This window comes from Palaemon carinicauda, chromosome 6 (assembly GCF_036898095.1).
Source record: "Palaemon carinicauda isolate YSFRI2023 chromosome 6, ASM3689809v2, whole genome shotgun sequence".
Lineage (NCBI taxonomy): Eukaryota > Metazoa > Arthropoda > Malacostraca > Decapoda > Palaemonidae > Palaemon > Palaemon carinicauda.
Window position 1 is genome coordinate 165595906 of NC_090730.1, and position 23369 is coordinate 165619274.

A 23369-nucleotide genomic window follows, 5' to 3' on the forward strand; every position below is an offset into this window, starting at 1 on the left:
CACAAACTTAAGAGCGCTTCCTTCTTACCCTAACATAGGGCATCAAGAGCATATGCGCCAACATGCGCATACGCTCCAACAAGAGCATAACTACATCACGTGCCTGCGCGCCACCAATCTTCTGCGCAATGGCACTCTCCTGCGCGATGGCACTCTCCTGCGCGCCAGTGCTCTCTTATGCGCTCCCGCTCGCCAACATTCTCCTGCACGTGCGCACACGCGCCCAACACCATCCTACGCGACAGGTAAAACCTGCGCGTCAACTTTCTACTGTTAGAAGGTCTTCTGACAGGGCAGCCATGCTGCCCTCTCCTGCAGTGCCAGTGCTTATCAACGGGCTAGCGCTTTGCAACACGCCAGCGCTTATCAACGCGCCAGCACTTACCGGCGCACCAGCCTTCTCCCGCATCCGCAAGGATATGCGCGCACGCCCGTGCGCCCATATGATTCCACTATGGGGAATTTTCTCCAGCGCGCGCTCCCTACGGTTGGCACAGACGTGCGAGATAACTCAACCGCACGCCCGTTTACGCCTTCACCTAGATATTCTCACTGAAGAGACAGGCGAAATAGGAATAGACGTTATCATTCTCGCCTCCTGTCTCTCCCCGAGACTTCCTGCCTCGAGATTATATACACTCGTGCCACAAACCTGAGAAGAACGATCCCTTTCGTCATCGTTCTGCCTCGCTGTCGTCGTCGTGCGAGGGATCATCTAAGAAACCAGGAGCGCGGCCAAGGGCAAACCTCGAACCCTCTTCTTCGCATATTAGTTTGAGGGTCTCCGTCCGCTCTAGGAAAAGTCAGATAGAGCGCTTCTCCTTGCTTTACTCTCTTATCTTCACAGAGATCGCTCTCGCCTTTGAATTCTCGATCTCTGACCCTTTAGGGTTTCGTGACAAGGAAACCTTGTTTTCCCGGTGCGCTATCCCTTCTTTTTTTCACAGCTAGTTGCTGAAACCTCGGGTTTTCGTGCATTTAGTCTCGCTGACACTTCGGTGTCTCGTGACAAGGGAGACTTCCGTTTTCCCGTTGCTCTAGCCCTTCGGGTTCTCGCTACACAAACTCTAGGGGCACGCACGTTCACGCTGAACCTTCGCGTTCTCGCAACACAACCTCTAGGGGCACGCACGATCACGCTGAACCTTCGGGTTCTCGTGACACAAGTCATCAAGAGTGTTACTCTTAGGTCAGAGAGTCTTCGGACTATTGTCACGCGGAGTGTTCGCGTACGCCCATTCAACACTACGCCCATAACAATCAGGAGTTTTACTCTTATGGCAGAGTTTTCAGACCCCAGTCACGCAGGTGTTCACACACAATTAGTGCTACACACGCAAATCTCCGATCATACACTCGCGGGGTCAATCCCTCGCTCCCGTGTTTCAGAAAGGACCTCCCTAATTCCTTTGTTCCCTAATGAGTTAAGGATTTCGAGTCTCTCGGAAACCTCGAAAGAAGATGCAGGGGTTCGCCACTTCTTCTCTTCGGTTGAGAGCAGAAGGGAAAAGGGAAATGTGTTAGAGAAGCTAAAAGAAAACACCCAGATAGCAGCGACGTAGAACGCGATGCCGAGGGCTTCGGCCGCTCTGTTCGTTATCCTGCGCTTCATGTGGCAGCTCATGAGCTGCCCATGTTACGAGGTAACACTCGTTGTCAACCTGCAACTTGATCAACTTATTGGGAAACTTAGATTGCTGACAGGAGGTTCGCCTACAGGGATTAGAGATCCTTCCCTTACGAGGGAGTGATAACCTTCCTCGGAATTGGACTGCGTGAAAGATTCGTCCCCCTTCCTAGGGAAAGCTTCCCCACTTCAGACAGTCAGCAACCTTCCCTCCTTCGTAAGGAGCTGCGAACAGCTCAATGAGTTTTACCTCTGCTATCTCGTCCCCGAAGACTGTGCCTTCTCCCCAGGAGCTGGGGAAAAGCAAGTCTACAGCTTATGCCTCCTTCGGGGGGAACTTCTCCCTGGGAGAACTTCTCTCGTTCGCGAGAGAGATGATTACGCCTACGCTTTTTTCACATAGAACTCGGGGAAAGCTTGCCTAAGGCAAGGTTCTCCTTCGGGAGAACTTCTCTCTCGTTCGCGAGAGAGAGATTATTACGCCTTCGCTTTTTTCCCATAGAACTGGGGGAAAGCTTGTCTTAGGCAAGGTTCTCCTTCGGGAGAACTTCTCTCTCGTTCACGAGAGAGAGATTTTTACGCCTTCAATTTTTTCCCATAGAACTGGGGGAAAGCTTGTCTTAGGCCAAGTCCCCCTTCGGGAGAACTCCTTTCGCGTTCACGAGAGGGAGATTTTTACGCCTACGTTTTTTCCCTAGAACTAGGAGAAAACTTGTCTTAATTAACGTCCTCCTTCGGGAGAACTTCTCTCTCGTCCGCGAGAGGGAGATTTTTACGCCTACGTTTTTTCCCTAGAACTAGGAGAAAACTTGTCTTAATTAACGTCCTCCTTCGGGAGAACTTCTCTCTCGTCCGCGAGAGAGAGATTATTACGCCTATGCTTTTTTCCCATAGATCTGGGAGAAAGTTTGCCTTAGGCGATGTCCTCCTTCGGGAGGACTTCTCCCTCATTCACGAGAGAGAAATTGTTAAATCTACGCTTTTCCCCATAGAGAGGGGAGAAATCTTGCCTTTGGCAATCCTTCCTTCGGGAAGACTTTTCCTTCGTTCGTTGAGAGAGAAAAGTTAATACGCCTACGCTTTTCCCCATAGGGTAGGGAGAAAGCTTGCTTTAGGCGATCTCCTTAGGGAGAACCTTCCTACCAATCACGAGAAGAAACTTGTAGGAGTTTACTGATCTACGCTCCTCCCTCTTACGCTTTTTGGTTCTCCTCCAGGGGCGGAGCGAGAGCCTTGTATTAAGCGACATTCTCCTTCGGGAGAACAAATCTACCCTGCTGAGGAGTTATTTTCATCCCTGCCGTTCCCCCCCTCGTGCTGGTAGGAGATGTCTTTTTGATCCTACTGGTTCCCCTTACGTTGACCCCTTGGGGTCTCATGACGATCATCCTTTCGCCGGCGTGATCGGGAGCCTTTAAACTTTCGTCATGTTTATCCTACGGGTTCTCATGACCTTAGGAGTCCTTCGGGCCTCTGTCGCGTTGGACTTTCTAGTTTCAGTTATGCGGAGTAGTCGGGCTCTCGTAACAATTAGCACAGAGTGTCCGTGCATGCGCGCAATTAGCGCTATGCACGCGATCATCGTCATTAAGAGTTTGCTCATATGACAGAGCCCTCCGAGTCTCGTCAGCGGTCTTCGCCATTATCTCCAGACACTCCGACTTCTACCATTCTTCCCCTTTCGATAAGAAAGATACGAGGGGTAAGATATAAGGTTTGTCTGCTACTCGCGTCTCCACTTTTTCCTGTAATAACACGCAAGGAATTATCGCAGCCTGAGGATTCCTCGTGAGTGCTGCCGTCGAGGGACTTAAAAGCCTCCTATTTAAGGACTCTAAGAACTATGTGTTATATCTCATGCCTCGGCGATTTGCATCTGTCTCCTCGACCCTTTGACTCTCCAGCCTTAGACAGGCTATGTATTGACAGCCTGGGGTTCGAGTCCCGCCCAGACTTGTTAGAGCCTTCAGTGCCTACAACCTTACCATCCTTGTAAGCTAAGGTTGGGGGGAGCCTATAGATCTATCTGCTGAGTCTTCAGCAGCCACTGCCTAGCCTTCCCTGGTCCTAGCTGGGATGGAGAGGAGACTTGGTCGTTGACCATATATGGTCAGTCTCTAGGACATTGTCCTAACGGCTAGTGCAATGTCACTGTCCCTCGCCTCTGCCTTTCTTGAGCAACCTTTAAACCTGGTCTGTTCTCCGAGCTCAGAGACGTCAACCTTCTCCTCTGATCTTAGATCCCCTCACGGCGAGGCTCACGCCAGACTAATCCTCGAAGAGACACTCAACTCTTCCAGGCTCTTCTCAGTCACAGAAGCCTCGGCAAGGGAAGCGACTTAAATGTCCCTTCTGGCTTGACACGTGGTCTGATACAGTCAGCTACCTTGCGAGCCACGAGGACTTGTCAAACCAAAACTCTAGGCAGACCCTACAAGAAGTCCTAACTGCTGGGACTAAGACAATGGACTTATTAACCGCTACAACAGCGACAATGTGAAGCAATTGGATCCTCAAAAGGAAGGATCAGTAGTTCCCAGACTCTTTTGTACCTCAGTGAGGAAAGCTTCTCTCAGTCTCGGCGATTTAGGGCTATCGCACAGCCTTGAGCCTCTTCTGTAGACGTAGAAGGGGTTGACCTCTCCGCCTCAGTAGACATCACCTTGGTTGTTTCGGTGTTGGAATGATCTTGCCCCCCACTTGAGATTAGACCATCTCCTTGCGACGTGTCTTACGTTCGCTGAAGGGTCTGCCCTATGTGCCCTTAAGAGCCTCAGACCACTCTCTGAACCCTAAGACCGTCTTCCTCGTACCTCTGTCCTCCGCTTAAAGGGTCAGTGAGCTACATGGTCTGTCTTACGTCACCCATTCTAAGAGATGGGGGGGGGGGCGAGTGTCTCGCAACTTCGTACCGGGCTTGGTGGCTAGACTCATAATCCTTTATCTACCGATGGGAGATTTCGAGAATTTCCACTCTCAATAGGTAACACAGGATGCAGTCCAGTAGTTACTATGGCCAGTCAGGGTGTCAAAGAAATATCTGAGGCGCACCAGACTTTTTCAGACCACGTCTCCATCATCTCTTCCTTGCACCAACAGGGTAAAGAAGAGAATCTCTCGCAACACTATCTCTTTCTGACTTAAGAAAGTTATTGCGAGGACTTTTCACGGAGACCCAGAGGCAGCACAACCCAGAGCCCATCAAGTTAGGGGAGTGGCTGCCTCTCTGGTGTTTAAGAGATTTTTCTCAGTCTCCCAAGTCTTAAGTGTTGGGGTCTGGAAACGCCAATCTACATTCACTGCTCACTATTTGAGCGACGTGACACATAGGTCTCTAGACACCTTGTTTATAGGGCATATTGTGACAGGTCAACAGATGCTGTTACTACCTTACGCCCTTTCAGGGAACAGTAACCATTGGTTGAGGATTCTGGGTTACACTAGGTTTTAAGAAGGACATCCATCGATCTTCTTCGTCTCCTTCTCCCCCACATCTGGGGATCCTAGCCTGTATCCAGTTTCAGCTGGACTCGCCAATGGAAATAAGGTATGATACTCATCTGATTCCTCTCACAGAGTATAAGTTATACTCGTGGTCACGAGGTTTCCCCTTGGCAAGGTTGGGGGAATCCTAAGTTTGAAGGGGTCCGAGTCGAATGTTCCTGACCCACTTCATCCTGAAACATTTGTTTCCATGAAGTTGCAAACCTTCAGTCGTACTGAGATTCTGGGGACCTACAAAGAAAGAAGATACGGAAGATTGTTGCTTCAAAAGAGTCTAGTCTGAGGACTATCTTCCCTAAAGATAGGGAACTCCTTGGCCACCCTGGCCTCAAGACTAAGTCTCCTATAGTAAAGAATGAGGGTTTGTATTTAGTGTAGGAACAAATGACAAACTTATAACAGAGTTTGTATTTTTCCTAACATACAAACACGAATTCTTTACACAAATCGTCCCTCCATCACCGCCCCCCTAGGGTAGTCCTAACTAGAATCCGATTGAAGGTAAACAGTAGCTACTGACCGGCGGTCCCCCACCACTGTCAGGTGGGTAATTACCTGTCCGGTCGTTAACGACCTTATTAAGGTTTTTCTGCCGTATTTTCCAGCTCGCGCTAGAATATCTCCTATAGTAAAGAATTCAGGTTTGTATGTTAGGAAAAATACAAGCTCTGTTATAAGTTTGTCATATTTTGAGCACTTCAGCTAGCTCTGCTCTCCAGGCACTTGACCTTACAATAGCTTTTGTATAGATTGGTCTGCAGAATGATTGTTATTTCCTTAACCAGAATGGGTACAAGTGGCAATATCATTTAGTGATCAAGCACCACAGTAGAATGGAAATAGCATGTGTAAGATACGTCATTGAACGAAGCCTCATTACACCGAGGAAAGGGAAATTTTTTTTCCTCATCAAAATCATCAGCCTTCTCATACATGGATCAATGGTTCCATATCCAAAGACTGCCTGCTACAGGAGGAGGGGAGGTTCATTACCTACTACGAAGAGATGAAGACTAATTCTGTAAAGAGATATACTTTAGCCCTTATTGGCAAGCATGTATATCCTGAACTTATCACGGGCTGATAAGAATGTCCAATATTAAGAAACGAGATAGAGATAGGAAATGCTTCCCTTCTACCACCCCAATTCAAAATTGTTGGATATCAATATCTTTTTCAACATGGATCTGAAAGGACAGAATCAAGCAAAGGCTTAAACTTCAACAACAGCTCTTGGGTACATCATGGCATACAACTTCCAAACAAGACTGAGTCTGGCAAGGGGAATCAACAAATTTGGAGTTCTTGCATGAGGTTACTCCCAAATATGAAACCTGCTCTTAAATCAAGGAATGGAGAGACTTACGATACAATTCCTTCTGAGGATGACCACCCAGGTATTAAAAATGGCAATACTGGACAAGAAAGAGATTTAAATGCAATGTCCCTACCTTATGCCCAAAGGAACCTCAAAATGATAAATTATAAATAGAAAGTAGAGCAATTTCCTTCCTCTTCAAAAGGTAAGCTACCTTTGCATATAGGGTACAATTGCCACAGTATTCTGTACGGTAGAGCCTGAAAAGCTGAGTGACCCAATAGGACTGCCATGAATTCTAGATTATTGATGCAAAATGTCTGCTTGCTTACTGTCCAATCTTTTATCATGATATCTGAGAAAAAAAACCCTGAAGTGAATACAATAGCACCTCAGTTTATCAGATGCTTTGGCAGGTCTAATAAGTAATAAAAGCTCAGTCTAAGTCTATAATTGAACTTTCAATATATCTCATAGCCAAAACAACAGATAAAAGTAACTAGCCTAAGCTACTCTGTACACTGTTTTACTCTAATCATTCAATTTACTAGTTATATTTAGAACATGCATAACTTTTAAGGTAGGCTAGGAAAATGTTTCATAATAATGTACAGTTACTGATAAGTAAACAAATTGATAAATTGAATTCTGGTAAGCTTAGTGGCTACTGAAGTATGAGCAAAATATACTTATGTGGAGGAAGAAATACGAGTGAAGGATATCTTTCATCGATTGAAACTGGTAACACATTAATAACCCCTCAATTGTCATTTCAGACAAGCCAGTAGGAAAGGTGAGAAAGAACATAGGTGAGGATTATTTTGGAAGAAAAGATCTGCATTGCTATGCTTACCCTCATCTTTCTTGAGTGGCCTTTAAACAGCAAGTGGCTGTGATTCTGAGCAAGACTGGAAATAATTTTTAAGCCGCTATTTTACCTGTTCCTGCTTGCATTTTTTCAATTTTGCCGTTCCGTCTCTTTTTAACTTTTACTTCACAGTGGAATTGCAGGGTTTCCTTCCAGTTAGACACAGTGGAACTGCAGGGTTTCCTTCCAGTTAGACACAGTGGAACTGCAGGGTTTCCTTCCAGTTAGACACAGTGGAACTGCAGGGTTTCCTTCCAGTTAGACACAGTGGAACTGCAGGGTTTCCTTCCAGTTATACACAGTGGAACTGCAGGGTTTCCTTCCAGTTATACACAGTGGAACTGCAGGGTTTCCTTCCAGTTATACACAGTGGAACTGCAGGGTGTCCTTCCAGTTATACCTTGGTGCTGAATGGCCTCCTGAGCCCAATGTCAGGCCATATATCCCAAATCTCATACATGTGCCCAAAAAATTACTGCAATGCAGTGCAATAATTCTGCCTGTATTGAAAGTCGATCATTTGTGAGTCTCTTTTATTTTGAGATAATTTTTTACATTTGTAACTATGCAGGTCTGAGCAGTGGCATGACAACATAACGTAATGCAATTACATAGCACTCAAATGATGCAAAAGATGACTCTGACAATATTAGCATTGCATGAGACGCATGACGAGAGAGGCACTGGGTGTTAATAGAAAATTAGAAATTATCATGAACAAAGCACCATCATGAATAAGGCCAGAGAGTAAACTATACAGTACATAATGCAGAAAAAATATAACATTTTAAAAGTAACCTGTATTTTCCCTAGATATAAAAACTAGGATACTTTAAAATAGGGAATGTCTAGTACAAGCTGGAATGGTCGTTGAATTTGTCAACGAGACAGTTAACAACAGAGTGCGCATTGGGCGAGTAGCCCTGCCAACCACCCTCCGTTCAAAGATTCGTCACTACTCCCCTTCAGCTGAGGACTAAGAAGGGTGGTTGATGTGGGAATTCACATTTAAGGACTAATGATTATATAGTTAGTATTTGCAAATTATTTTTAAGATTTGTTATTTGTTCCTACACATATACAAACCTTTTGTCATTTATAATAGGGAGACTTGCTGGTGGGTAGGAGGACCCCTTAAAACAGAACTGGTCGCTTTTTTTTCTTCCCTGGAATATACCCGTCTTCTTGATCCTGTACGGGAGCGATGGAGAAGACTATATCTATCTATCACAGGGGTGAGTAGGCTGGTAGGGCCTAGTGTGTACATGGTATGGGGTTGTGGTGGCTCGTTGGTAACGTTCTTGCCTGGTGATCGCCAGACTGGGGTTCGAGTCCTGCTCAAATTCGTTTGTTCCTTTGGTCGCTACAGCCTCGCCATCCTTGTGTGCTAAGGATGAGGGGTTTGAGGGAGCCTATAGGTCTACCGGCTGAAACATCAGCAGCCATTGACCAGCCCTCCCTGATCCTAGCTTGGGTGGAGAGGGCTTGAGTGCTGATCATATGAATATATAATATGGTCAGTCTCTAGGGCATTGTCCTGATTGCTAGGGCAATGTCATTGTACCTTGTGTCTGCCATTCATGAGCAACCTTTAAACCTGGTCCCCCCCCTCCCCCCCGAAGGGAAGAACAATTCGGAATAACAAATCTGGTGTATGATGACCAATATGTAGGTTTTTATTCATTCATCCTTCTCCTCGTTGAAGGACGATTGGGGTTGAACTTCTACTTATAGATCTACTGTACTGTTCATGTAAAGTAGCCTAATAAGAATGGAACTCAGAAGTGCAGCTTACCAGTACTGTATCAATGTCAGATCCAGGAGGTACACACTTTATTCCCAAGAGAAGGGAAGAACATTTACATGTTATAGACAAGATGCCATCTATCCGTGTGGGAGCTGGATTGGCAAAACAACTGCATGAACAGCCACAACAGGACCAACACCATAAGTATTGAGGGGCTTGTGGGTATACTCCCATAAGTAAAAGGCTGAGGAGATTGTTTTAACAGTAAGATTCCCCTTGAAGACTAAGGTGGGACTTATACCCCAGACTTCGTAAGCTCTAGTCCAAGCTAGTACTTTCACCCTCTTAGCAATCGGATCTTCTCACGAAGTCAGAAACAGACTGTGTTCCCTAACCTCTCCCTCTTGGTTTAAGGAAGAGACATTGACACTCAGGTCTAAGACGTTGAGTCCTCTTTAAATGGAACTACATTGGGACAAAAAAAAAAAAAACATTTCCTTAATTACTACTCAACATTCTCTGTAGAAGGATAAAGGTGGTCTTGAACTTAGGGTTGTGTCTCAGCAGGGCCTAGGTTTTGGCCATGAACTCAGGTACACACTTAACCAACCCTCAGCATGAGTTATTACACAAGAGACAGCATGCAACGCGCCTACTCTCTTCACCGATGCTAAGGGTAGCAAATAGAAGGTCTTAAAAAGTCGGACCACTTTCTGATGACCTCAAACACTCATAAGAGTCCTTGAATATAAGATCACATCCCATAATGAGGTTACTAAAAGCTCCTTACAAGCATAGACAATTCCCATGATGAGGAAAGATCAAAGCATTTCAGTCAAAAGGCTGTATTTGAGGCCATATGGTAGCCTTTTACAGCTGTGACTGAGAGTGCTTCTCTCGGCGAAGGAAGACGAGGAAGTCCGTGATCTGCGCCACCAATTGCAGAGGGCCCATTTTCCCTTTTAGACAGCTGCTGAGGACGGTCGCAGGTGTAATATCTAGACGTATCCTGTGTAGTCCCTCACTCGAAGGAAATGCTGGAGTCTCAAACAGTCTGGTCCGAGCAGCCTCAGATTGTTTATACCTCTGTAAGTGCAGCTGACAGAGATGGGTGATCCATAGGAGTAGTTCTCACAGGACTTTGCCTAGAAGTGCTTGCAGATCAGGATACTACTTGGCATATGGCCATCTAGGAGAAAACAAGGTTATCCTGAAGCCTGGTGTAATGAAAACACTGTTCATCAGGCTGAGGAATAGAGATCCAGGTGATGCCATGGGCATTGGAAGGTGTTTTCGAACACTGACCATAGGTCTGTAATGGGGGATAAAACACAGGAGCTTCCTGTTTAGCTGTATAGTGAACAGATCGATATCTAGTGATACCCCTAGGGGGGAAGGCAACCACTTTGAACTTACAACCTGCCCTTAAGAGACCGAGCGTGTCTGGTAGTACATTCCTCATGTCTGGAATTTACCTGGCTGACACCTCTATTTGTGGAGACTGAGTGTGTCTGCTGGTATATCCCTCTTGTCTGGAATGCACCTGGCTGACAGCTCTATTTGAGTAGTACACTAGAGAGATATTTATCTCCTTTATATATTTGCAAAAGGGGAGCAAAACCATACCTCCTTCCTTGTTGATGTGGGCTAGTCGTTCATTAACATTACCAAGTGCCTCCTCAAAAGTTCTTTGAATGCTAGCAAAGCTAGAAATCGTCACCCTCATAAACTAACTGCTTAAGTCATTTTCTCCACTTGTTGGGAAGTAAAAAAAACCTTCTCATTTCCTAATTCTTTATATCATTGTATTGAGCTTCAATTAACAAATTCTAATTCACAAATTCGTCTGTTAAGAATTTGTGAATTGAAACTCAAGACAATGATATAAAGAATTAGGAAATGAGAAGGTTTTTTTTTTGAGTTCCCAAACAAGTGGAGAAAATGACTTAAGCAGTTAGTTTATGAGGGTGACAAAATGCTGCTTGCATTTCCAGGCCAGGTTGCCCGGGTACGACCCCACCCCTCCTTCGACATGATACTTCAACCTCTGCTTGGATGTGAGATTTGATTTCTCCCAATTTATCACAATCCCCAAATAAGGACAAAAGGCAAGAACTCAATTTTGATCCTGTAGCAACTACCTCACAGAGGAAGCCAGGATCAACCAATCATCCAGATACATCAACAGATGTATTTCATGCTAGTAAACCCAAAAATGCTTCCCATAGTGAACACTTGGGGAGCAGTACACAATCCAAAACACAGGGTCTTGCACTGGCACACACTACCATTGAGGAAGTAGCTGAGATACTTCCAAGAGGACTGATGAATGGGTACTTGGAGGTACGTATCTTTTACACCCACTGAAAGCATGAAGTCTTCTTCTGTAAACTTGGTACAGACCGTACCGTTTCCATCCTGAACTTCGCTTGCCAAACAAACTGGTTCAGAGGAGAGAGAGGGCTTCCACTTCCTGTTGACTTCTCCACCAGAAAGAGTTGATTGTAGAAGTCAGGAGACCTGCATGAATGATATCAAATGCATTCTCCAATATCTCTTTCACCTCTGCCAGCACAGCTAGGCCTTTAGTAATATTGGAGCATTGTTTGTGAACACAATTGGTAGCATATACTCATCTCAAAGGACTCTCGCCCAAGACTCAGCCACGTGTCTCTGCTGGGTTGTTCAATGGCATGACAGACCTCCCCCTAACTCATGGCACCAGGAGTGGCGAAAGCAAATATCAGCTTCCAGTACTACCTCCCTTTCTGTCCTAACCAAGTTGGGTGGGGCCTAGAAAGGGCTGTGCATGGTCAGAATTCCTTTGAGGGAAAGATGTTGCAGGGAGTCCTGATCAAGGTCTAGGAAAGGTTGCAGCAGCTTTCTTTCCCCCAATACTGCAGGCATGGCTGCAGACACCGTCGAAGAGCCAGACCCCTTGAAAGAAACTTACGGGGAGTCATGTGAAGCAGTTTCTTTACCACCTCTTGCATGCAACTTTACAAGAGGAGATGTGGCCTCCTGGACCAATGTGTTTAGCAGCATCAGAGCTATCTCTGGACCAACCAACTTATTTTGAGAATTAGGAAACTAAAGCATCCCTCATCTTCAAAACCCAGTTAGTCCACTGGTGTGCTTACTGGGGTGCCAAGAGGGTCACTTCCTTCCCACTAGATGATAGCACAAGACTCCTGTACTCAAGAGGTGGATAACCCTGTCATCCTTGCAAAGTACTGTACTTGACTACTGGTCAAACCACAAGACAGCTTGGAGGATGGCTCTAGCCAAAGATTATGGTTGCTGTCTCAGAGGCCGAGGACTGAGTGCCCCTGACTGAACCCTGTCATCCTTGCAAAGTACTGTACTTGACTACTGGTCAAACCACAAGACAGCTTGGAGGATGGCTCTAGCCAAAGATTATGGTTGCTGTCTCAGAGGCCGAGGACTGAGTGCCCCTGACTGAAGGGTCATCCAAAAAAGGTTTAGATGCACAAGACTCTGGTACAGAACCTTCACTGCCTCGAGAGTGCGGGGAGTTTCAGGATTCTGTTTGTCCAACTGGAAGCAAGAGAGCTCTCAGATTCTCAGATCTGATTATCAACTTGACTCGGGGCCAAACTAGCAAGATCCAAACATGGCAGCTCCAGAGAATATCTCGACCTTTGAGGGGCACTGAAGTGATGGTAAACGACCGAGTTCCTACCTGAAGGCGGTGGCAAGGTCACCTCACCCAGTTCACTGATCTGGTACCTGCCGGGCAGGCAAAAGAATCCTGAGTACTGTATTAGTACCCACATATACTGTATTGATAGACGATTTGGCAAGTTGCTCCAGAGATCTACCCTCTTCCCACAAAAACAAACCTTCTGACCCAACATAACTGGATGCCAATGATGGATCAGGCCGGCATTCATCAAGGGGAGAAAGATCTCTGGCACTGATTAAGATAGAGACAGAAGAAGTACTTCTTACTCTTCTCTCTGTTGATTGAGGTGAAGAGGGAGTGTGTGGCAGCGACACCTCAACCACTGGCCCATGGCACAATGATGACCTCAAAGGGGCCATCTTCTCAACATAGGATACCGCAGTACCCAATTAAGAGACGGAAGCAGCAGCATTTAGGTTGGAAAGGTGAAGGAGAGCACCCAAGCTCTTCCAACACATGGCTGACAGTAGGTGTACACAAGGTGCATACAACTCTGTCCCACCTGGCTACAGAGGTAGCCGGGGGAACCCAAGCCACGGTTCTGACCTTATGTATGCCCCCCCTTCCAAGACAAGTGGTGTTATCAAGAACCCTTTTCTTATGACTATGACTGGCTTCCTGAACTTCTTTTTCATCTTAATAGAAGTGTCAAAATCAGAATTGGAAGAGGACACGGAAGATGAGAAACATTGCTTCTTCTCACCAACCTACCTTTGCCTTGAGCTCTGCAAATGCAGAAGTTAAGGTGTGAGCAACCATCGACGATGAAGCTTCCCCAAAGGAAATACAACATTGGGGAACACTGTTACAAGGGTAGTGATAGGTACAGTAAGGTAGGATCTCAGGGCATGAAGCAATTGGCACAGGGGTAATGGGCATCAAGGCTACATGCACAAGTTTTAATTTCACAGTGTTTTTTTCTTACACTCAACTGTGGGCTTTGGCACTACAACTACTATTGCGGGAGCCATTTTTTGCTCTTTTAGCACTAACACAGACACAACCAAAAGTGTGGTGGCCTTCTATGGTTTTGGGTGCACTGTAGGGATAACCACTGGCATTAACATCACACCCACAATCATTGGGGTCACCACTGAGTTACCACTATAGCTACTGCCACTGGCAACACCAAGGATAAGGTAGCCTTAGTTATCAGTTCCCTAGTAAAAGACATTGAGGAAGATTGTGTAAGCCTTCCCTAAGTCAAACTGTTTATGACAATCTGCATGACAACAGTAGAGTTTCTAGCACCTGCTGGGGTGTGGCAATCATTAGAAATCCAACCTACATCAAAGCCTGAAAAACTAGCCTACACAGATCCAATATCTCTCCACTACTGCTGTATTCTCAGTAGGGATCGAGCCAGGGATGTATGCCCAGAAGCCTCAGGGGTAAAGATAGAAAGGAGCTATAAAGCTTCATGGGCATCATCCTGGTCATTGCCAAGCCTGACAACAGAGAAGAATTAGCCTTCTTCCTTCTAAAAGCGTAAATCTGCCACTGAACAGGAGCTGACGATCTGCACTTGATACTTGGGATGACTACAATCATGGCCCCCTACAAGAAGTGCAGAGAAAGTGTGGCTTTCCAAACAGTTTTGCCATAAACCTGTTGCAGTGACCACCCTTTCCTTGTAATTACAAAATTGAAAATCCATGGTCAGCTTCACGAATCCAAGCACCCATCCATTTTCTAAGAAGTACAAAAAAAAAAAAAAAATAAAAACATTTGGTAAGGTCGCAATAGTATATCCGAATTTGTGGCCAGAGACAAAAGTGAAGTCTTTGACAGGATTGGACAAGGTATTCCCTACTTCATTGTCAGAACAAACACAGCTCTGAAATAGAGATGAAAGTAAATGATAGCAGGATATTTTCATTAAGAAAGGCCAAAGGAGTCAAGAGGAAAGGTACACACTCTTGAGGGAAAAATGAAAATGAAATGGATAAACTGAGAGATGTTGGGTCTCAACCAATTTAAAGATGTTACCAACAGGATAACAGGATGCTATTTTCACAATTATGTAGTTGGCCATTCCAGATAAAAGTATATTACAATGTGAAGTACAGTAATGGTTTTTCCTAATGTACAAAATGCCGGTATATGTTTATAACAATTAATGGTTTGTATCTTAGAAGGCACGCAAGAAATAGAGGCAACGAATATTCCTCTTAAACATTAGATATTGTAATATATTAGTTTAATGTAATTGAACTTTACTGCTTTAAATGAGAGGCAAAATAACATGTGAAACTCTCAAATAATACTTTTAATCATTGCAAATAAATGTACTATAATAATGAATGCATCATAGAAAAATTACATAGCAAGGAATTTTAGTTGAAATATTTGTTCTTGGACTAACTAGGTTAATATGCTTTAGCTGTATTCTTGATTATTTGGCAAAGCAACACCTTGATTTTTTTCATCAATTTATGAACTGTGTGATATATGTTAAACTAATTCTAAACACAACATAGAAGTCTATATTTTTCACAAAAATTAGTTGTAATGATTTTTGTTTTGAGTGAAAAATGGAAAAAAGTAATGCGCTTAACAATTTACAGTAGGTCACAGACTAACTTGGAATTAAATCTTAATCATGGTATTATCCATACTTACTGTATATGTAAAGTATTTATTGACTTGATAAGCACTCAGACATGGTTTATCTTTCAAGTATTATTTATATTTGCAAATTTTAAAACCAAAAATTATTTGAGATTTTCACAGTCCTCACATTCTAAATATTCTGGGTTTGTATTATGAAAAAAATCTAATTTAATTTTACCAACATTTAACCACCATATATTCCCATGTTCCAAGTAACTTAACTGGATGTGGATTAACTAAGTCCAATTCCAGCATCCAAATTTATAATTGATTAGAATGATGAACAAATTTTATCACAAATTATTATTGCAGCTATTTACTCAACAAAATTTTGTTTATTTCCATAGCTATGATGTATGGATCACAGCGTAGTTTGCAAAGTGTGGGGCTAGTGGTGGAAGGAAGAGCGCTAGCTCAACAACAGCAACAACAACAACCTCCTCCAAGACCTATGTCTACATCACCACCTCCCTACCCAGATCATCACGGTCTCATTGACAGCGATATTTACGGAAGAATTGGTATGACTAGACACGTTCAGGTTGGAGGGACTTTACCTGCTAGCTTTGGACGATACCAGAGGGGTTATAGTTCCTTACCTCCTTCAAGAAGACAGTCCCTGGAGCATCAGTCATCACTGCCTCCAGAGCTGCAACAGCATCAATTACTTGATAAGCAACAATTTTCCAGAAGGTCTAGCATAGTTTCGTATACAGCAGGGGCTGAAAACAGATCCATGCAAAGATCAGCTGCATCTAATCCAAGTACTCCAGAGAAAGTTCTTGATAAAAAGGAAAAACCAATTAAAAAAGACAAGGAAAAAGATAAGGATAAGAAGAAAAAAGATTCAAAGACTGAAAAATCTCCGAAGAAGAAATGGTTTTGGACTTTGCCCCTTAGGAGAAAGAAGAAAAACAAAGAAGAAAATACAGAGGATGATGACGGAGGGTTCAAAGCAGCTTCCGAAAAAGGAGCACGCAAAAACGTTCCTGCTGATGACTCGAGCTTTATTAGGTATCCTTCTCCTGACACTGGATCATCCGAAATGAATTCATCATATTCCAGTGAAATCTCTGGGGAACACAGTTACCGGAGCAGTCCTTCAGCAGAAGTTTATTATTACAGTCGTAGGGCTCAGCATCAAGCTTTGCAGCAGCATCAGCAGCAGCAACAACAACAGCAGCAACAAGCACAGCAGCAGCAGCAGCAACAACAAGTACAGCAGCAAGGAGGTGGTGGAATAGGCCCACGATCACTTCCAACTACTCCAGTTTCACCCCCTGATAGTAGCCAGTCTTCCTTTGTGTCTGTAAACCCTTCTCCTCAAAGTGTGATGTCAGATGTTACTGATCTTACTGTGACAGATTTAACTCGAGGGCGACGTTATATGAGTCGTGAAGAATTTTATGCTGCAATGCGGCATCCACAGTATTATAATTACCATAGGAACACTATGACTTCGGCTACTGGTGAATTTGGCAGTCAGACCAATTCTGCACCAACCAGTCGAAGTCAGTCTCCAGCTGTTTTTGGTGTGAATCCTCCTCCTCCATATGCTATTAAACCGCAAGTTTACAATAACTATGGTTCCTGGCCTCCCGATAATCAAGAAAATGCATCCCATTCTCGAGAGACACCGGTAAAACAGCTCTCTGGACCCGACTCTCAAACAGATGAAGATTCCCCAACAAGTGTTGATCCACCAGCAGATTATCAAAACTCTACATGTGATAACCAGAGTAAAGCAGAATCTTCAAAGCAAAGCTACCAGAGTCCTGGAAAGGCATTAAATTCACAGCAGCCGCTTCAAAACCAGCTCACTGCTACACCTCAAGCGGGTTCTCAGTCTCCTGTTGCAAACCAAACCACTCCAAAACAAACAACTAGAGTTGATTTTAAGAAAATGATATTAAACAAGAGCATGAGTTCTGCTGGTGGAAACCAGAGGATTTCAGCTGTAGAGATGTTAAAGGCTTCTCGTCCATCTATATATGGGTATTCCCCTCCACCTGCTCCGGTGGTAAAACCTCCTCAGCCTCCAGCTCCCCAAACTCACGGTGAAGGGGTCATCATGCCCCCTTCATCTCGAAACACTGCTAGGGCACTTCTCTTCCAGAGCCGCTTTGGTAGTGGCCGTCGCTTTCGTGCCCCAAAAACTGAGATCATTAGTACTACTATTTTAGAAGATCACGGAGGAGAGGAAATTGAGGAGGAGGAAGAATATGAGGACGATGAGGATGATGATGATGAGGAAGATGAAGAAAGCAGTGGAGGGAGTCCTGAAAGGCGTAGCATACAAAGTGTAAGGGGACCACTGGCACGAGCTTACAGTGAACCATGTAGTTCTAACACTGTGATTTCATATTCCCCATCTTCTTCACCTGTTGAAAATACTGATAATGTTGCACATTCAACACCTAACACCACACTTGTTCAACCCCCCCAAGCACCAGATGTTTCTATTATTGCAGATCCTGAAGAATCTAAACCAAATGAACAGAGCGAACCTGATGAAAAAGAGTCGATGGAAACGGCCCTTTGACATGAGGCTTAATCTAGTCCCTTTTTATTGTAAAAAGATGCTCAAGAATTTTATATGCTTTGAGACAACTGTCAGTTGAACACACCATTGTATGGTGGTAAGTCATAGCTTTTCAACATTCTTTATAGAATACAATGTGTAAAGTTTTGTACTTAATATATTTTATTTCTCTGTATATTTTCTTGTAGTAATATGCATATAATGTATGCATCTATACATATTTATATATTTTCTATGTACAAATTTTTTTAAAACTAGCAGATGTATAAAACTTACGTTTTCTTACTTTGACGATACAGTACTTGGTTTTGTGCATCAGTTTTAATTGGCCATCTGGTATTATGAACTGTATATGTAGAAATTTGATTTTGTTGGTATATTATATTAAATGTTATTGTACAATTAGTGCAAGAATGCCAGCTATACTGTTGTATCACAAGTGCAGGAGCTTGACAACCTAAGACCCTCTCACCCCATTAGTTATTTTTATAATGGTTTGGAGAAGGATGGGTAAGATTTGTTTGGCTGCATATATTTTCCATTAGCAGACCCTCTGACTTCAGCAAGACTGACGGATTGCCAGCCTTTTAGCCTGCATGCTCTTAGGGATTCTTTGGGATATATAGGTTCTACTGTAAGTGCTAGAATATATCTATATAAATATATTTATTGCAGCTTTCTTTTATCATGTTTTATAGCAGGCTGTTGTCTTTAATTTGGTGCAATGTTGTTCCTTTTGCAGTCCAGTGTTACAACATTTTATACCAATGACGTCTTACTGTAACGAAGTATCTTTTTTAGTCAAAATATTTGAGAATTTCCTTAATAATGCTAAATCTTTCATGCAGTATCTCTTTACCAGTGAAATCACTTTTGGCTAAAAAAAAAAGAAAATCTTTTGTTTTTCATATTGTGGATTGGGTCAATCCATTTTTATAAAACCACCATTTAATATTACTGATGACTGTTTGAAGCTAATGTCTGTATTCTAGTGTAAGATAATTTTTTGAGACTTATCTTAAAAATTTTACACTGAGTCCTGCTCAGCTACCCAAGGAAAATACAAAGGTACTACTTGTCTCAGGGGTACACACAGTGTTGCACAAGCCTTGTGGTTTGTACAGTAGGCCAAAGTCACGTCATTCCATGATCATTTGGATAATGTGACCAACTGTTAGCACAAAGCCATTTATACAAGAGAAAGCACCAAATCTCATGTTTCATTAGAGTGTTGTTGACTATTTTAAGAATATAATTTATACAAAGAAATGGTCAACAACAGTTAATCAGTATTTTGCTGCTGTATTACTTAGATGGGCAAAAGTAATAGGTTAAACATTAGCTGTTATACAAATTAGTTTTATGTCCTAATTTGATATTGTGAAGGTTTTAGTCAGTCAGTTATAAAGTAGCCGAACTTTGATCTCAATTACCAATTTATTTAAGGCAAAAGCTTTCCCTTTCCACTATGTGAAGTTCCTGAACATTCCCAAAACGATATTGATTCCAGTTTTACCAAACTGAGCTTGATAATGGTTTAATTTTCCTAGAAACCTAGAAGTACTAACAATTTATCTGAATTAGGAAGTGCCTTTTGTCCCTTAATCAGTTCAGTCATGTATCATTTGTTGTAGCAATAAACTAAACATGATGTATATAATGTATAGTTATCATACATGCTTATAGGATAGGCGACTTCAGTCCCTGTATTTAGTTTTTTACTCAACGGAATCATTATGCTTTAGCCATGTTACTTGTGTATCCCTGACGAAGAGGTTTCACACGAAGCCAAGATATTTTTTCCTATCTTTAGACCTTTTATTATATAAAGAGCTTGAGGATGATTTAAGCTCTATGCTCAAACACAGGATACTTGTATAAAGACAGTTTTGTAACCAATTCTTCATAAGATTATTTAAAGGTTGCAATTATTTAATAACTTGATATGTGAAGTGTTTCAGAATAAGGGAATTACCATTAAATTTTTGTCATACCTTGTAATATATGTTAATGTGTAACAAATATCTAATTTACGTAGTGCGGTATTTATTAAAGCAATTTTGGAAATAAAAACTGGAGTTATATTTTTAATATTGTTGTCTTCCCTTATTAAACTGTAGCATACTGAAAGCTGTCACCAAAGTTAATCAGCAAATCATACATTTAAATCATGACGTTCTACTTAATCTTGTATTGTTTGAGTATCCATGGGTTAGCAATAAAGACATGACCTGGAGTTACTTTCATTTTCAAACCAGATGTATGTTTAACATATTTACGATAAATTGTCAGCTCCCAACTAAGTTCTTTGTGATTTGTTCCAATACGGTAATAAACCAAATGCTTTTTAAAAAGGGAGATAATTTTGGAATGAAGCAAGCTGCCAATAGATTTTTAACTAATTTACAAGGTATAGGATTGAATGGGCATTAGACAGTCCCACCATCACTTTCATTTTGGCTATTGTATTGGATAAACGAGGGACGTATTCGTTCATGAGGTTTATTCCTCCACATGATATTACTATACATTCACGGTTCTGTTTTAGGGCCCGAGTGTAAGCTCTTTTTCGCAACTGATCTATCCCCAGTCTGTACTGACCATTGCTAAGATCCTCCGTTCTCCTTCCGTAAAGAGAACTGAATGGAGCAATGGAATAGATAAGAATCAGCAGCGCAGACTCTTAATCGACCATGCAGTTTGCTTGAGGACCTCTTGAATACTCTAAGGTAACAGTGGCCAAACCTTCAGGGGCAGCTATGCCTTCGAGTTTTGGCTTGGAGAGCGCACTGCTCCCTTATAACCCCCAATCAGGAACCTAGGCACCCTCTTCTTCTGGAAGGCGTCAATTGTGACCCTGCCCTTTTGTGCATACTCTCCGACTTAGTCTTGGAAAGGAGGAAAGGTAAGGGATGCTCAGGCAGCCCTTCTTCCTCTTGCTGCTGAGTGGTATGCCCGTTATATCCTTGGTCAATGTGTCAGTGGTGGGAAGCTGAGCTTTGGATAGTAAAATATCCTTCATGAAGGATATTTACTTGCTTCCAAGGACCTATGGCCTTCCCAATTCTAGAGGTGGCCGATGATCAGTGCTTATGCTTCTACAGTCCACTCCTTCTGGTGAAGAGGTCATTGGATTATTGGATATGGGTGATCAAATCTCTCATCACTGAATGAGTTTTTCAAACAAACTCCGTTTAGGATAGAAACCCTTAGCTCCATTCTGTTTTCCATCAGGGAAGGAGACTTCCTGTTTTGATGCATCTTAAGGGTGCATACTTCTAAGTGATAGTCGCTCAATTGTCCTGTAAGTTTTTTACACTTAATCCTTTACAGAGTGGTGTATTAGTTCCAGACTCTGTGCTTTGGATTCAGCCCTGTCCCTCAGTTGTTCACTTGGGTGTTTACCTGGTCCTCTGTTTTGAGCCACTTGCATTATTGTTTCCTTATTTCCTTTCCTTACTGGGCTATTTTCCCCATTTTAGAGTCATTGGATTTATAGCATCATGCTTTTCCAGCTGTAGCTTGCTAGTAATAATAATGTCTTTTGAAGTATCTTGGCGATTGCTTGATCCAGGCATCCTAAAGGTGCAGATGCTTCAGAATCGAGACCATCTTAATGTCATTTGTCTTGACCTGGGGATGATGATAAATTCTGAACAGTTTGAGCTCACCCCTAGCAGTAGGATGACATTCCTGGGCACGCCAATTAACATAGCAGCATCAAATCTTTTCTTCAAACTCATTTCAGCAGGTTCAGGAAAGAAACAATCGTTCCTATGTATACAGGAACAACCTGCTCAGCAATGACAAGATCTCTTATGTTGTCCCTAGAGGAGCTTGTCCTCAAAAGTGTTTCCACAAGAGATTGCTACCAGAAATGTCACTGGCTCTCCCTTTGTTCTTAATCTGCTGATTCAGGAGGCGAGATGATCTTGTGTGGCTGCTGGAAGACAGGATACCTCTTGTTAGGAGTTTGGCTGAACTTTATCCCTCCAGATATGCATTAATCTCAGGTGTATTGAAGGAGGATTGGGTCGCACACCTGGAGGACCTAGTCTTATCAGGAGTTTGGAGGCATGAAGAACAATGTCAACACATCAACATTCTCAAGATGCAAGCAGCATTACAGGCTCTCCAGGAATTTCAAGATAGGGTGACGAGTCACTCGCTTGTATTAATAAGCGAAAAAACAACCATACTGGGAATATACTATTAAGCAAGGATTCTGTCCACTAATAAAGTAATTGCATATCTAGACAACTCATCAAACTGTGCATCTGTCAGAAAAATAAATCCTAGGCTAAAGTAATGCACTAGTAGACTAACTCAGCTGCGAGGGACAGGCTTTGGGGATATCATAGTTGCTTCATTCTTGAACAGTGGGAAGGCTCTTCAACTGAACAGGAAGCTGTGTACTGTTCCCTACCAATTCAGGTCCAAAGAATGCATTTTAGGACCCATGGGATAACCTATATATCTGTGCCTTTCCCCATTTCTGTATGATTTATCTGGTGAATCAAGTATTATTATCCACAAATCTTAGAATAACCTTAGTAGCTCCAAGATGGCACCAAGCCAAATGAAATCCAGGCCTGCTAGCTCCTCTTTTCGAGGTCCAGAGGGATATTTCACTCTGACCCACCCCTCTCTGTTAGATGTACTTTCAGAAGATTTCTCCAGTCTCCACTGAGCAAAAGGCTTTGCTTCAAGGTCTTCAGCAAATGTCTTTCAGGGAAAGTAGGCTATTTTCTGTGACTGATGATGCAAAACGAGTACCTCTCATGTTAGTGCAATTATTCAATAGGTCGCAAATTTCCTTGTCTACCTACGCAGAGAAAAAATCCTATCTGTCTCAGCAGCTATAGATCAGCCTTGAGCAGTCTTCGAGACTGAAAGGTGTGGACCTCTCTTCTTCATTGGATTTATCCATGGTCATGAGTAGCTTTGAACAGTCTTTCCTACCCAGGGAACTCAGGCCCTTGTCGTGGGATGTGACCCTTACTCGCTGGCTGGCCCATACGCTAGATGTAGGTAAGCTAAACATATGAGCTCCTGTCTTGCAAACTCATCCTCTTGCATCTAAGGGTAGGATAGATCTGGTATACTTGAACCCTTTGCCAATATGTGCCAAATACATTTTCTCATATGATCTACGGGGTTTGAACCCCCCAAAATTTTCCTCTTCCACTGGAGAAAAAGAGCCATTCCTTTGCTTTCCTTTTATTTTCCCAAAGGAATCTCGGCTCAGGCACTAACAGCTTCTTATCATACGTATTTTTCTGATCAGGTGCTAGATGTCATTACCTTGCTCCTTACCAAGACCAGGTTGAAAACGTTACCGAGGAAGGAAAGAACTTTCCAGCAGTTAACGTGTGACTTCCCACTAAGGAGTGATGCTCTGATATTTAAAGTTTTTCTCATTGGAATAAATCACAAATTTTTAT

General features: G+C 43.0%; 1 protein-coding gene across 1 annotated transcript in view; it reads left to right on the plus strand.

Annotated features, from left to right (window-relative positions):
* LOC137642789 (uncharacterized) overlaps window positions 1-20161 on the plus strand; it is a 601025-nt gene extending 580864 nt beyond the window's left edge. The window contains 1 exon segment of the mRNA XM_068375642.1: window positions 15731-20161. Coding sequence (XP_068231743.1) covers window positions 15731-17925 — 2195 coding nt within the window. The 3' untranslated portion in view covers window positions 17926-20161.
* The last annotated feature ends 3208 nt before the right edge of the window (window positions 20162-23369 follow it).